Source organism: Eurosta solidaginis, chromosome 2, assembly GCF_040869045.1.
Source record: "Eurosta solidaginis isolate ZX-2024a chromosome 2, ASM4086904v1, whole genome shotgun sequence".
Classification (NCBI taxonomy): Eukaryota; Metazoa; Arthropoda; class Insecta; order Diptera; family Tephritidae; genus Eurosta; species Eurosta solidaginis.
In genome coordinates, this window is record NC_090320.1 from 5,445,733 (window position 1) to 5,463,124 (window position 17,392).

A 17,392-nucleotide genomic window follows, 5' to 3' on the forward strand; every position below is an offset into this window, starting at 1 on the left:
GCTCCAGGATCATGAATGCAGCGGCCGTCAATTATTGGCCTACCATAACGGCTTTGCAAACCTTCCTAGAGGTGTCTCTATGAACCTTGCATGACCTTGCGCAAGGATAGTTTGGTACCTTGTTGTTGTTGTAAACGCAAAAACACTCCCTGAAGGTTAAAGAAGTGTAGGCAGTTTTCTGCCGCATATGGATCCCATACGCTCCTTTACAAACACCTTCTGATACCAGCTCGAATACCTCAAGATCGACTATTCTTCTCCTCGAACTTTTGGGTCTGTGGATTTTAGTCGCCTCTTACGACAGGTATGTATACTTCAGGTATACTTCTTAGTACCCTCATCGACTGGGAGCGTTAGCTTAGCATAGAACCACGTGAACTGAACGTTGTAGACTAAATGTCGAACTCTTCGTTTTACTAGAAGGTAAGGACTTTCTACACTAAGGGCGACCTAGTTATGTCCACAAAGTATGCGCTTGCCTGACACCACCTTTAATTAGGTATCAATGTCCTTCAAAAAAATTCGTTGATTTTAGGTGTACAGCTCATAGCTCATCCTTTATCTTCAAATTTTGCCTTATAACCCCTTTGCAGCGAATATATGAGAGAGTCACGCAAATTGATTACTGGCCTAATGACTGCCTCCGAACTGGTGGTAATCGGCATTTGGTAGCAATCATAATACCAGCAGTTTTTAAGTCTAAGATATATGTACTGAATCCCAACGGGAAAAATGTCAGTGAAAGCACTACAAAGAGATAGAATTAGAACCACTACCGTACTTGAATGCAATAGTTTTGTGTTAGTTCGGACCTTGTACAATTCGCTATCCGGTATCCTGAAAATAATAGTCTTATTTTTCGTAAGTGATAACAACCATGTAAAACCCTCAATCAAAGCTAATTTGTTATATAGCTTTGTTAAATCTGCGCAATCCTTAACAACAACAATCAAATTCGTCTTTATTCAATTACGAACAAAAACAATGAACAAATCTAACATCGAATTAAATGTAAACGCGAGAGACTAGACAACGTTTTCAATAGGATGTCCTATCGTTTTCCACCCAACCAATTATGCCAGTAATTACATGTTACCCCATACACACACACACACGCACACACACTCAACTAAACAGACACTAGAGTAAAAGCTCAGCCGCTAACCGGAAGTTGACTTGCTGCCTGTGCTTACTAAGCAAATACCCAAAAGGGCTTGTGTATTTGTGGTTGATTAAAGGATTCTAATAAATTTGCACTACGTACATACATAAAAGAATGTGTACATATGAACGTGAAGCCTGACAGACAGCTATATATTTGTATTAAAGGACACTTTGCGGTAAATTTGTCCCTTTGGTAAGCTGAATGCTTTTATAATGACTTGCCCTAACAACAGTCATACTGACTCCAACTTTGTGTATGTGTGTGTGTGTGTGTGTCAAGTGACGTTATTAAACTATACGGTTACTAGACTTCATTCTGCTTGCTTTAGTTCCTCTTGTTGTTGTTCGAAAAATTATGAAGTCAAAGTGTTGAACTCGATTCGAGTGACTCAACTTTAAGTGTCATTTTATTATGCTCTCTGCAATTAAACTCGACATTTATGTACATTTAAGTGGGTGGTGTAAGTGGTTGACGCTCTCGAATGATAACAGTTATGAGGGTAATTATTGAAATGAGCAGCGAATAGAAAACTTCAATGGCATACGAACGCTGGCTTATTTAGAAGGATGCTAAATAAAATTACTAATGAAAAGTATCATAATAATTGGTAATAGAATTTCGTTAGTGGGCTTTAATTTATTATGAATTAGGTTAGGTAAGGTTAAGTGGGCATGGTAATTTTCCACACTCTGGAAGTTTTGTCCTTTGTCATATAGCAGTCCGGCTGCTCTCTCCGTGGCACAGACCTCACCCTGGAAGATACTGCATGAGTTAGTAAATCGGTTCGACTGGTTTACCTGCAGACTTTTTGAGTACAGTCCATCTCCAGTTCTTTATCCATTTTCTACGTAGATTGTAATGCTCCTACCACTATCTAGGCCTATGAATTTCATTCCAAATTTTTTTCTAGAGGACACTCCTATTTGTGAGTGGAAGTCATGACAACAGCCCAATTATTTAAATGACGGAAAAGTAAAACTGTCCCCAGCAATTAGAAAAATATTTATGCAGAACTAACAATAATAAGAAGAAGAAGTGTTCTTAAAATTCTGACAGTCGAATAAGATAAAACAATCAAAATTTATTTTTAAAAATTGAATTTGTTAAACACCCATAGTTAATCATCACCCTATCACCTAATCAATCTACAAACAATTATCATCTATTCAAATTGTTTACCGAAACTGCTCACCAAGAAAACCCATATGGAAATCAGTGTAATAGGACGGGTGAATTTATATTACACTTAATGACTTCCGCTCATAATGTTCAATTAAACTTCATCTAATCAACCTCATATATGATTGCGTAGATGTTGTATTCACGTTTGTCATATATGAGTTATTAGCTCCATGTCGTTTAGCAAAAGCTCATACCGACAATTTGCCGCAATTGCTAAGTAATTGCCATGCTAAGCTTTTGACTTTTTTTCGCTTCCACATTACTGACAATTTCTAACGACGAAGCTGTGAGTTGACGCACTTGAACGCAAGTATGTAAATATATACATATTATGTAACTGTTTTTATGCATAAATAAGCAGTCTGGGAAAGTGAACATCATTTCACTTCACTTAAATGTGTAAACTTAATAAATGTAAATTATATGCATGCCCATGTATACTAAGGAGCTTACATATTAATTACAAATATATACACAGTTGCATGCAAAGAAAATGAAATATGTCTTGTTCACACGTTTGTACAGATAAGATTCGAAGGCAACTAGTGGCTCATCAGCAATTGAAGCAAATTTACGGCGCATCTAACATAAGTTGTCTGTCGCCACCCAACTTGTTACATGCACACACGCACACACACATTTGTGTCAACAATTTTTGCCTTGCTGACCTTGCTTATTAGTTTGTTCCTCACTCTTTTAGCGCAATTTGTTGTAAATGTCCCGCTTGTGACGCCTTTTTCTGCCGCTTTCCCACGCACATGAGAACTCTTCTTCGTTTTACTCAACGACGTGCTTGTATTTGTTTTTTCCCCCCTGTTATTAGCTTGTGCTTTTTCTATTGTTTTTGTTGGTCTTTTTTTACTTTTTTGCGCTTTTCATTTAAGTCGTACGCCCATCAACTGTTGCTGTGGTTCATTGTTACAAAAGGCTAATTAATTTCATTAGCAGGAAGAAAATAAGGTGGAAACAACCACAATTACAAACAGCCAACAACAATAACAATGCAAAGTACATACATATATACATGACCACAATGTTTTTCGTTGAAGGCGGTGGAGTAGTGCAGTCACCGGCAATGATAATGTTAATGATGCTCATGCATAACGCACACTCATGAATATACATACAGACATGCTTACATGTGTACATTAGTATTAAGTATATGTGACTTTTTGCCACATTATATAGCATACCTTTTGGCGTTACAGGAGATGTGCTACAAATACAAACACAGCCAAGCAAGGAAAGCAACACGAAAACACGGAAGTTAGCAGAGGTAGTATAATAAATATACAAACAAAGTTACATATGCAATACGGCAAGAACGTACTACGAGTAAGTCATGAAGGCTAAAAGCCTGAGGTATTAGGCCCATCCTTTCATATGATTCTATGTATTTATTTGGTCGATTTGTTATAAATATGTATATCTACCCTGCAAAAAATTATGCGATTAATCCCTAAAAAGATTGGTCTCCGATTGATCTCTTTTGTCCACATTTGTGCATAATTTATCCCCATTAGTCTCTTTCGTGTACAGTTGAGATTAGTCAGTTAGAAATGTATATAATATAGGAAATATTAAAAAAAACGGCAACAAAATTAGAAAAATAAAAAGATTACACGGGATTGAATCGAATTTTTAAAGAAAAATACGGAGCCCAATACCGAACCGAAGTTAGGGTTAAATTTTCGGAGAATATTTTATATTCCATTTTGAAAAGCGGGCGGTCAACTTACATCAAATAGATTTGGTGGCGTGGCAAACCTTTCGATTCTGTTTCTGCCATGAAAAATGCGACTAGTCCCTATTTGAGTCCTTATTGAACCGAAAAGGGCTTAGTCTTCATATGTGCCCATATGGGTATAAGGTGGATTGGTCCTATCGATCCCTTTCGGGTATAAATGGGTACAATTGGTCTCTTCATAGGACATTATGAAACAAAAGGGAACAGTTCAACTCAAACAAAGAGATCAAAACTGGCATTGGTCGACTACTCCTTTGGGACTCATCCCGGATTCATCCTGGATTAAGCACATTTTTTGTAGGGTATTATGTCGGCTATCGTTCGTGTATTTGCGTGTGTGTGTATGGATGGCTGCTCATTTACATTTGTATGCATATTTAATTGCCAGTTGTGCTTGTCTACCTTCATTTCATTAGTTAATATATGCGAAATGGATTTACATGATTGAATTAATTTGCATTAAATTGAAAACAAAAACGCAACTAAATGGCCAACTGAATTGAGCGAAACGTTAAATCACTGAAGCGAAGATCTTTAAGTGAAGGCGAGAACAGCACAAAATAAAAACCTAACAAATGCAGTAAATTTTTCCCTACTACTTCAATTGACTGGATGAATTTAGCATCGTTCCGAACTGCACTTGAGCAGAGGTCAGAAAATGCATCAATTTATTACCCTAAGCTTTGGTATGTTATTTCATCGAAGCCAAATTTGGTTGGTTTATCCTTATCCCACAAGTGGTTTCTTGTCTTGAACGGTCTTGCTTCTCAAAACAAGAATTATTAAATTTCCAAGATAGCATAATTCGGCCAGTATGGAAAAAAGGGCATTGTCACGCCCCCAGGAAAATTAAAGTTTCCATTTCTCATGCCAATGTATCAAATTTGAACCAAATTTGTGGTACAGATCTCAGAGAATATTGGATTTCTACGCCTTCATATCGAAACAAATACAAATTGATCGCATTTGCTAAACTTAGTATAGAAAACCTTCGTGTTATAAACAATATTTTCTTAATTTTTCTTTATATAAAGCGTATGAAAAGGAAGTTGGAGTACGACTGTAACTCTGAAAAGGCACCTAAGACAAGTTGGGATTATGGCTTAAAGAGATACAATACATCACCGTCACGACGTACGCCATTTTCCATGGAGGAAGCTAAGACTTATAAAAACTAACTAACAAAAAAAAACCGTTGTAAAACGTTGGCGATAACAGTTTTTGAGTTTTGGGGAGTGTTTTGGTCGAAAAATTTACCCTATCGCCATTTTTTTTGCAGGCTCGAAAATTATTTTTTTGGACATGTGTAGTGTAGGGCTGGAAAAGTATTGATATTCGGCATACTCGATATTTTCGATATATAAGAGGGAGGGTATCGATATATCGCGATATATATCGAATTTTTTGTTATAGTGAAAAGCGCTTACTCAATTTAAAAGCAATATCAGGTATATATCAGACATTTATGTAAATATAAACGAAACGATCATAAAACACATTCTGCAAAGTTGTCCACGATGGTAGCTTACACAGCGAAGCGAGGGTATATACAAAGTTACGACACCCCTTTGTCGTCCACTATGGGAAAAGGTCGAACGTCTGCGGTGGCTAAACCCCAGTAGGGTGCTGGGAAAAGCCTTTTACGTGATGATGGATCTTCATATGTTTTTTCATATAAAAATTAATCTTATTTGGCGAGCTATGTGAATCGAAATTTGCAGTTGTATGCGTTCGTTCTAGATGATGAAGTAAATTGGACGTATTACCACTAGTTGTGTAACATTTTTTGCAGTAGTATTACTGATTTTGTCAAAATGGGTCCAAATGCTTGACTTTGTACTTCGTAGCTTTTTGGCAACACAATTTTCGTCTTCAAACTCAATAATGTCTTCTGTTGCTTGTATATCTCCCTATACGAATACATGTATATATGTGTATATAATATGAAAAAAATAACGTAACTTTCACATTGAACTTTTGTAAGAATTTTTCAATATTCTGAGCCACCAACTTGTTAGGTATTCATGTAAAATAAACACAAATCTGACATAATGTATGTAATTTTATTTACCAAAGTTTTAGACGCTAGTAATTCTGCCGCTAGAAAAAGGAATAAGAAATGGGAATAAAGTACTCGATATTTAGAAAAAAACATCGATAATCGCACCACGAACCTGGTATCGATGTATCGATATTTATATCGATACTTTTGCAGCTCTAGTGTAGTGGAACTTTTTTTCCTGAGCCCAAATCCTATCGTAAAATCGATGACGCGATATCGGTTAATAAATCGACCCAGTCTAATGTACACATTATTGCTTTGTTATGGATAGAAACAGCTGTCGCGAATTATCAGATTAGTGTCGACGTATTATTCTGCATTTCATTTCGATTAGTTGTCGGTTTTTCATTCATACATTCGTATAACATTGGCGTTTCGATTTGTATGATCGACATGTTTTAAATTTTTTTATTGATAACAATGAGTACTGTGGAGTTTTCAGTATTTTGTTGGAGTTATCGGTATTTTGTTGGTTTCTCGTCGATGTGTTATCGTTTGTTTTGTTTTAATGGGAAATGTTAACGGTTTAAAAAAATCATTTCTTTATCGAAAATGTATTAATTAGTTATCGAAAAGCTATCGATGTGTTATCGTAAGGTTACCGATTTTTTATTGAGAAGTTATCCGCATATGAAAATTTTTGTTTTCATGAGTTGTCGCATTGTAATCGCCGTGTTATCGATTTGTTACCGAGTTGTTATCAACTAGTTATCTGTACGTATCGAAATGCTATAGGTTTATTATCGATAACAAGGTTAATGACAGCTCATCGGTTTGAAATGACACAGATACCGATAGCACTTCAGAAAAGTAACTATTAATTTTCTAGACTTTGTTTGTGATTAATAACTTACCTTATATGAACCCAAATTTTTAACAGAGCAAGCCAATTTAACATTGCGACCCGCTGGCACTGTAATATTATCAATGACATCGGTAAACTCAGGATCTTCGTCAACTGAAAAGATAAAAAACAAAAAAACGGAGTTAAGACTACGCTAACAAATGGAACTGAAGGTTAGAATTGTAATAACAAATTTCAAAGATGTATGTATGAAATTTACTAAAATAATAAATATCTCGACTTCACAAACTCCATTGGCTACACTGAGAGCTAAGTCATTATTTTAAATCATATGTCAAAACTTTAGCATAAAGATCTTTGACCTGTTCCAAAATGGGATTGCAAAGACTTTAAAGTAGTAGAAGCCAAGGTATGTGTACATATATTTTTATTTTTTAGTTTTTTGTATGGCTATATGGCTGATATATCGAGACAAACCTCTTGATTTTTCGTTTTCATATGAATCGATATAGTTAGCTGGTGAATTATAGATAAAATAAAAAAAAAAAACCTCAGCTACTGTAAAATTTTCATGTTGTCACTTTAAACCTTTTGACGGGTATGGCTCGGTATAGTTTGAATAAAGATATGCTCAATCTAATCATAAATTCGAGTTTTGCCCAAGCCTCAAATTTAGTGCCACCATGCGAAATGTTTCGTTTTCGGCGAGTTCTTAGCAAAATTTCAAGTTTCAAGGCTGAAGTTTAGTGCGACAATTTTTATGAATCGCAGACATTTTCTAAAAATATCGAAGATCTAAAGTAAGCCGTTTTCGAAAGAACAGGTTTTGTTTGATTTTTCATTGCCATGGGATTAAAAGCACGTTTCTTGACTCAGTGGAAAATTACTAAAATATGCCATACTTTGTACCAGCTTTCAAAATATTCAAATTCCTGTGTAATCTGTTAGACTATTTTTATTGTTATCGAAGAGCGAAGTATTTTTGATGATTCAAGTCTTTAGATACACCGGAAATTACAAAAACTAATCCGTAATCGGTTGACTTATAAATCTTTCTTAATCTTAGCATCTGAGAAAATTTCCCATGCTAACCCAAGCTGTATAAATATAATCGAAATTCGCACGCAACCTAAGCATTCAAGCACCTAAAGTTTAAGCCCCAACGACGTAATGGTCGCTTGTTGCCTAAAAACAGGTAAAAAATTTCTTTCGAGCAAACTTTTTTATTCAATTTCACAAAATTTATGAACCAAACGTTATTGTTTAAACTTAAATCACTTAAAAAATTTAAAACTTTTCTCAGGTGCACACAACTCGTTGATCATCATTTTGTAAATTTTTGCCAAAAGTGCAAAAAAAAGAACAACCGGAAAATTCAATAGCATGAGCCCAAATTTGTTAAACCCATCATAAATTGATGTTGACTCATAACGCCCAACAACGCAACCGAAAAATAAACAACAGAGTAAATATGTATGTATCTAAAACAAGAAACACAAAACTCCACACCCCAAAGTAAGTTAAACCAATTAACATAGCAATAATGGCACGCCAAGTTAACAGCTGTTAGCTGCCACTTACCGGCCACAGTTTTTGGGGTGATACGACCGGGAACGGGAGGTCCATATAACGCGTTAGGATAGTTTAATAACGTTACAAACATATGCATGCAAAAATTTGTGTTTGCTTGTATGTAGAGCTGGCAAAAGCTAGCCAAATCAACAACTAAAAATAATCAAGTAGAAGAAGAAGAATGTCACTACAACAACAACAAAAGCAACCAGCTTTAGTTTACCAACAAATATGTCGGTATGCAAAATGAAGAACACTTTACCAAGTGTTTAGCTATTTTGGTTGCATAATTTTTGTTGTTTTATTATTCCTCTCTCAAACCTCATTGTTGTTATTTGTATTTGTTGCTTGTTTTGTTGGTAATGATGACGTTTAATTTGTTATTTGCTATTTTTGTTGTTATTACATTTGTTGTGGCTTGCTGCTTGATACTACATTGCGTTATTGTAGAAATAACTTTGTTTTGCCTGCTGTTGGTATTTTGCATATTTTTAGGGGTGATTGGTATGCCTGGTTGGTTAGCCAGTGGCACGTCTGGTTGACCAAATTACCACATTCCCTATAGCTTACACTTTCTATTGCTAAATATGTGTGTTTGTTTGTTGGTTAGGGGATATTGCTTTGTCTGTTTGTCGCACGTTTAAGTATCACTGCCCTTGACATATTGAGCAAGTATTCTTGTATAAGTTAACCCGTTGTGGGTTTAAAACTTAAAAAAAAATTATTTTTTTGCGGCTTATGCCGGTGTTTTTCACTTTATTACTTTTACATGAGCAAGATACAACTGAAATACAACTGAACTTCAACTGCACTTAAAACTATATTAGTATGGCTTTTTATTAATTCTTAACGACGGCCCAATTGCAGCGGCGTCGCATCGTTGTTGGTATTTTCATATGTTGCAGTGGTATCGTATCACTGCCAATGTTCCCATCCGCTGGTGACGCGCGGTTGACGTTTGTTGGATGCTCGTATAGAAATATGAAGCTAAGGTATGCGCAGTACTGGCAGTGTGAACTATGTTCCCACGGAGCGGTAGTGAGGCATCAGCATTTATTTCATATGCATGCGCTTTTGTAACTGGAGTGAAGAATGCAGGTGGCTTATGTTGTTGATATCATATCACCAGTAATGTTCCCATGATGTGAATATGCTTAGTCAGCGTTTATCGCATTCTCGTGTGCTGCGATGTGACTTAGAGAATGCAGGCAACCCACTATGTGAATGTTTGTGAAGTTTGAATGTGTGTGGTGTTAACTCCTCCCCTCTTAAAGACGGTTGTCCTCGATCGTCTGAAAAATTTGAAAAGTCCTTACTTCGGGTACTGGGACTTGGGCTTGCCTGGTTGTTTCTTGGCTCTGGCTGCCTTGAGTGATTGATTGTAATGGTTGCTCTGTAGGTTTATTTGTTTTTTTCCTGCAGTGCCTCCTGAGGCTGGCAATGACAAGGATAACTAGGATTATGGTAATCCCTGAGAATATTCGGTTGGCCGTGTTTTCTGTTTGGAGGGACTGGATTTTTATAGTGTTGTTCAGGTGTAACTCGCTAAGGGCTTCGAGTGACAAAAGTTTGGTGAAGCTCTCCTCCCTTGGATTTGGCTGTGCTATTGCTGGCATCACCCTTAAAGGAGGTGTTTCGAAATTCCTATAAGTTCTGCCGTTAGCTATTACCGTCTCATTTTTGAAGTTCAGTATATAGGTGCCATTTATTTTGCGCATATCTCCGCTGATACTTATATTGCCATGGTAATCGTTAAGGAATAGTATTCCTGGGGCAATTAGCTCGTCTCTTGGTATGTGGTGGCAATTTATCATTGGGCACGAAGAATTAAGGCTTTTAATTAGGTTAGTTATACAAAAGTCATTTTTTAAATCTAACAATTCGTCTTGCTTACAAATGCTAATTGAGTTATATTTTTTACAACTAGTTTTTATTCCGAATATTTCTTCTTTATTTTGAATAATATTATTGAATTTTAAATTAATCATTATATCTTTTTTTATTACTGATTTTATAATAAAATTGTTATAAATTACTTCTGTAGTTAATGGAATTTTCAAGACATACAAAATAGAAGTTGAGTTGCTTAATACGCTAATTTCGGCTAATTCTAGAGCCTCTTCCATTGTGTTGAAGGGCATATTTTCCTTATTAAACTCCTTAATGGATATTTCAATTTCTTTCCTATTCAAAATCATGGAATTTATAATACCTAATCTAGCCCATTGTATGGCATATTTTATGTTAATTATTTCTTCTTTTATAAGCCTAATTTTATTTTGTAAATTTAAAGCGATTTCGTTTACAATTACCTCTTCGTTCTGAAAGGTACTTAATATATCGTTAGTGATTTTCGTTAAATTATTTATCTGCTGCTTAAAAGCATTGTTTATATAATATTGCTTATTATTATTGTTAATTAGTTTTTCTAAATTACCATTTATCATAATTAGGTCGTCATGATCTGGGTTTCCTGCCAGGTATTTCCAGGCAGTGCCAAGGATATCTAGGGATCTTCTTTGTCTGGGACTATGAGGAGGCTCTACGATTTCCAACATTTCAATAGCTTGTTGGGCCTCGTGTTGCAAGGTGGGATAAATAGGATTTCCGGTGGTTAAAACTTTGTCTATCATCTCAGTAATGTTTTGCAGAACTTGACGGTAGACTGCGGTATCAATGATGTGGATAAAGTTAAGGGTGCCATCCTTGATTTTTGAGAAACCATTATCGATGGTTATTAGGTGGGATGAGGAATAGTCGTGAATTTGGACTTCTCCCTGGGTAGTGCAGGCGAGTAGGCTGGAGAGAAAAAAAAATAAAAATTTTGGGGATACGACCATTTTATGAAATTTCCTTACTCTATTTATTCGAAGTTTTGTGAAATTTATTTGTTAAATCGTTCGCCTATGGCGTGTTAATCGATGGAAAATTCGTTACATGGAGGTAAGATAAGAAATGAGAAAAAGTGATTTTTCTTCTTTAAAAAAAAATTTTTTTTCATTTTTTTTTTTTTTTATTTTTTTTTTTTTTTGTTATATTTTTATCAGCTCCTTATCAGCCCTTTGTGCACCGTCTTCCCTGATTGGGTTATGACTGTGGAGTTCCTGTCTTCTCTGACGACCTCCTTCCTGTACCTGGGTGTAAGCTTATTTCCTACTCTTTTGTTTATTCTGACATAGATGATGTCATTGGGACTGTAAATTTTGAAGATTGATCTTTTTTTATTGTGGAATTCTAAATCTTTTATTTGTTTTTCAGCTAAGTTTTTTATGTTTTCTTGCCTGTGGTTTTCCAATTGTTCGGGGTCGGTACTTACAGTCCTTCCGAAAAATACTTCTATTGGTTTTCTCTTAATTGTCGAATGGATGGAATAATTGTACTTGCAGAGTGATCTGTTAAGTAGATCTTCGAAGCTGTCGTGCGTCCTTTCACTTTTCACGCATCGCATTATTTCTGAAAGTGTGGAATGGAAGCGTTCAACCTGGCCGTTGACAGTACTGGTGTAAGGGGGTGTCTTGTAAATCTCTATTCCGTATTGGTTTTCGAGCATAAAGGTTATGGTTACAGAGTTTAAGGATTTTTCGTTATCAATAACGATTTTTTCTGGGATACCAAAAGAGGTTAGCAATTCTTGAAGGGGTTGTTTTATATCCTCTGTCGCCCTTGATCTAAGTACTTTCGCTTGGGCGTATTTAGAGAATTTGTCGATGGCTGTGAGGATAACCTTATTGTTTGTGTGATATATATCGATATGGACAATGTGTCCTGGGTAATTGGGAATTGGGGTTGCTTGTATGATTGGGGCAGTCGGATGTCTTTCGTACTTATTTTCATTGCATATTTTGCATTGTTTTGTTATTCTTTTTATTTTAGCAGTCATTTGCGGGAAATAGCATTTATATAAAAGCTGTTTTTTATTTTCTATTGCATTTCGATGAGCTCTATTATGCTCCTTTATGATTTCTGTTTCTTGTTCCGCTTCGTTCAAGATATCCTTTATGAATTTGCGGGTATAGAGTACTCTGTATCTGCTAAAATGAGTTTGGTATATTGTTTGGATTTTGCCCAGAATGCTATCTTCGGTTCTTATGCAGTTTGTTGTTGAAGGATTTAAGTATCGTTTAAGTAGGGTGGTGAGAGTTTCCTCCGTAAAATCTCGTTCGATTATGATATGACGGTGGTAGGTGGGGAAAATTATCTTAAATTGGTATGAAGGAATTTCTCCTACTGAAATAAAAATTTGGTTCTTGAATGCATTGATGGGTGCATCGGTGTAGGGAATAAGGGTTTGACCTGAACTTTCGTCGCTGTGTTGGGTGGGTGTCAATGAATTTATTTCTTGTGGTGGTCTAGAAAGTGCGTCCGCTACGACGTTTGTGTGGCCGGGCTTGTATTTGATCTCATAGTTGTACTCCTCCAAGATGGCTTTCCATCTCTTCAGTTTGCTATTGTTGTTCTTGTTGCTGAGGGCATATGTAAGAGGTTGGTGGTCTGTGAAGATTTTGACTACGGCAGGGCCGTAAAGATAGCTTCTCAAAGATTTGAGGGCCCAAATGATGGCTAACATTTCCTTCTCATTTGTTGCGTAGTTTTCCTCGGCCTTTGATAGGGTTCTAGATATGAATAGAATTGGTTTATTATCTTGTTCAAGCACTGCTCCTATTGCGTAATTGGAGGCGTCGGTAGTTAGATGGAATTCTTTACCAAAATTGGGGTATTGTAACATCACGTCGTTGGACGTAAGCGTCCTTTTTATTTTATTGAAGGCGTCTATTGCTTCGCTGTTCATGGTTATTGCTGTTTTTGCGGATAAATGTTTACTCATTCGTCCTTCCTCCCCTCTTAAGATGAGAGTAAGAGGTTTTGCTATTTTGGCGTAGTCCCTAATGAAACGTCTGTAAAACCCAGACATTCCTAGGAAAGATCTGAGGTCCTTTAGTGTTTTTGGTATAGGTACCTTTTCTATTGCTTCAATCTTTAATGGATTTGCTCTAATGCCGTCTGCAGTGACTATGAATCCTAAAAATTCTACTTCCTGCGCGAAGAATTTGCATTTGTCTAGCTGGATTTTCATATTGGCTTGCTCTAGTGTATCGAAAATTATTTGTAAGGATTTAGCATGGTCTTGTTCTGTCTTGCTGAAAATTATGATATCGTCTATGTAGACGTAACACAACTTCCCTATATGTTGCCGTAGTATATCGTCGAGGGTGCGTTGGAAAATTGATGGTGCGTTTTTCAGTCCAAAAGGGAGTCTAGTAAATTCATATTTTGCGTTGTTTATGGAAAATGCGGTTTTTTCGATATCTGATTCTTTCAGGGGTATTTGGTGGAATCCGCTTTTCAGATCGATGACGGAAAAGAACCTATTACGTCCTAGTTGCGCTAGTACTTCGTTTATTTCGGGGATGGGGTACCTGTCTGCAATAGTAACCGAGTTGAGCTTCCTGTAGTCAATTACTAGCCTGTATTGTTTATTTCCTGCAGAGTCTGGTTTCTTGTTAACGATCCAAACGGGGGAATTATAGGGGGAGTGAGATGGTCGTATAATCCCATCTTCGACAAGTTTATTGACCTGTTTTTCAACCTCATTTTTTAGAGACATTGGATAAGGGTAATATTTGGTGTAAATTGGAGAGTCGTTTGTTGTACGGATTTCGCCGACGATTCTAGTGGTGTATGTTAGTTTTTTATCGGGTTCGGCGAATAATGTGGGGAACTGTTGCACTAAATTCCCGATAATGACTTTTTGTTCTGGATTCATATGTTCAGTTTTTATTTCTATGTTGTTCACTGACTTAGAAATTTGTTGCTTAATGGGGACTTTTATTTTGTTTTCTATAAGCATGTAGTCGTTAGAGGTGTAAATAACAGCTTTGAGTTGTTTTAAGCTGTCGTTGCCAATTATGGCGTGAAAGGATTTCAGGGTTGGTAGGATAAAGAACTTTAGCTTTTTATCTCTAAGGCCAAAAAGGTTAAGTTCGGTATGATGTGATACACTTATTTTTCCGCCTACGGAGTTTGCAAAGAACACGCTGTCATTTGGTTTAGGGTTTGTAACTAACGCGGGCTGAATGTAATTTTTGTTTGAACCAGTGTCGATAAGGAATTTAAGTATTCTGCCATCGCTTGTTTTACATTCAAAGTAAGGAAGCGATGAGGGAGTTAATCTAAAAAATGAACGTCCACGTATTCGTTTGCGTCGTCTTGGCGATACTGGTGCTCCTGTTGTTCGTAAGTGTTGTAGTAGTCCTGCCATGATTGTTCCTCGCTCTCCGGATCGTATGTGTTGGTGTCGCCTTCGTATTGGCCAGAGTCGGTTGTGGTGGAATCGAGGGTTGGGGAAATATGGTTTACACGTTGGACTTTGTTCGGGAAATTCCTAATGTGTTGATGGGATTGCGTGGGCGGTGGTCGTTTCGACGTATCATTGTTGTCGTTAGGTCTGTTGATGTAGTTAACATTCCTCGTTTTCAGCGACTGGTCTACTTCCATTGGTACCGGCGGCTTTGGCTGAGTTGGTCTTGGAGGTGGTTTATTGTTAAGAGGTCTACCAGGAGGTACACCTTGCCCATAGTAGTACTGAGGATAGGGCTGTCGGTATATGTGTTGTTGGTATATGGGTTGTTGATATGAGGTATGCTTGAACTGTGGGGGGAACTGTATCATGGGAGGGGTTGGTTGAGGTATGTGGGCGAGCTGTGGGTAGAAGGGATAATTTCCGTGTTGGAACTTCCTTGCGGGAATAGAAGGTTTTTGGTGGGTGTCGAATGGGGTTGCAGGTGAACTCAGTATCTTCGGAAAGCTATATTGGTTGTTAGCATGTATAGACCTAAAGTTTTGGTTTTCTAATTTAGTGCATAAATGTAATGCTTCGGGTAAGTCTGCAGGTTCTTTCATGCCGAGAAGCCTGGAGAGGTCACCTGATAATCCTCTTACGAAGGTATCTAGTGCTTTATCGCGATATGTATTGGTGAGTACACGCATTGCTTCGTCGTTAATTTCCATACAGGAAATTTTATTGAGGATGAGAGATAGGTGCTTGTAAACTTCTGCGTAAAACTCCTGTACCGACTTCCGTCCTTGGATGAGACAGGTCATTTGGTACTCGAGGGTGCTGAGATCCCTCTTGTCGGCGTAGTGCGTTGTAAGACAACGCGAAATTGCCTTCCAATTGAGCGGGGTGTTGTATGCTTCGAGCGCGGCATCTGCACCACCGATAATTTTGTTTCTGATAATGTTCAGGATACCAAAATACTTTGGAGTACCTACACTGGGTTCGTAAATTTTTAGTACTCTTTCTACGCTCTTCTTCCAACTACTGAACTCAGTAGGGTTTCCACTGAACTCTCTTAGGGAACGGACGACGTCAGGGATTTTGTCCATGTCGGAAATGCTATTTCTGAACCTCTCGTCAATTGTCTGATCAGTTAGCAAAGGGGGTTGAGCACTGATTCTGGTCAGGACTGAAGCGTCGGTCTGAAGGATTTCGGTTAGGGTGCTTCTTACAACTTCCCTAAATTCCTCGGTCGTTGTTACGGCTTGGGGAGGGGAAAGGTTTGCAGGTGCTGTTGAGGCAGCTGTTGCTCCTGTATTTAGGAGTGGAGGCCTAAGTATATTATTCTGAGCCATTTTTCTCATTCGCTTACCGACCTCGCAAGTTAGTAAAAACAAAAATTGTTTAACGATAGCAGTTCACTTTCACTTTCACTTCACTTAACTTAGTTCTATCTTTATTGGTTAACTATATATTACTCTAATTTAATTATTTCTTACATTAGTCCCACGGCGTAGAGGGTTTTTGGTCCTTTTTGCATCTTTTCTCGATAGTTATAGAAATTCTCTGCTACTCTGGTTCCCTCGATGCGCACTCTGCGTGGGTGCGTGACTTTCTTCTACTGAAGCTATTCACTTGTGGATTCCCGTTGTCGCGATGAGTTTTCCGCGAATCTGTTTGCGAGGCACTGCTTTAGGGCCTTTTGGAGCGTTAAATTCGCGGGGCACTACTTTAGGGCCTTTTAACTCGCGACTGGGCCGTTGGGCGCCAGTTAACCCGTTGTGGGTTTAAAACTTAAAAAAAAATTATTTTTTTGCGGCTTATGCCGGTGTTTTTCACTTTATTACTTTTACATGAGCAAGATACAACTGAAATACAACTGAACTTCAACTGCACTTAAAACTATATTAGTATGGCTTTTTATTAATTCTTAACGACGGCCCAATTGCAGCGGCGTCGCATCGTTGTTGGTATTTTCATATGTTGCAGTGGTATCGTATCACTGCCAATGTTCCCATCCGCTGGTGACGCGCGGTTGACGTTTGTTGGATGCTCGTATAGAAATATGAAGCTAAGGTATGCGCAGTACTGGCAGTGTGAACTATGTTCCCACGGAGCGGTAGTGAGGCATCAGCATTTATTTCATATGCATGCGCTTTTGTAACTGGAGTGAAGAATGCAGGTGGCTTATGTTGTTGATATCATATCACCAGTAATGTTCCCATGATGTGAATATGCTTAGTCAGCGTTTATCGCATTCTCGTGTGCTGCGATGTGACTTAGAGAATGCAGGCAACCCACTATGTGAATGTTTGTGAAGTTTGAATGTGTGTGGTGTTAACTTATACTTTCATTGTATGTGTATGTGAGAATTTCCAGAAAACATAATCTATATCGAATACTCCACGTAAAGCTTCATACATACTCAGGTTTGTGCTTTCATGGGACATAATGGTCTATTTGATCAAGCGATGCAATATGGGATAATAATATTTCAATTAAAATATCATATTATATCTGTACTTGACAGGCAAACAGGCGTATGTCAAAAAAGTACGTTTTAAGAAATGAGCAGAACAAGT

General features: G+C 37.3%; 1 protein-coding gene across 3 annotated transcripts in view; it reads right to left on the reverse strand.

Moving 5' to 3' along the window:
* Positions 1-17,392, reverse strand: part of DIP-epsilon (Dpr-interacting protein epsilon) — a 585,790-nt gene that overhangs the window by 142,371 nt on the left and 426,027 nt on the right. For all 3 annotated transcript variants that reach the window (XM_067764168.1, XM_067764167.1, XM_067764169.1), the window contains one exon: positions 7,011-7,114. In XM_067764168.1, coding sequence (XP_067620269.1) covers positions 7,011-7,114 — 104 coding nt within the window. The remainder of the gene's footprint in view (positions 1-7,010; positions 7,115-17,392) is intronic.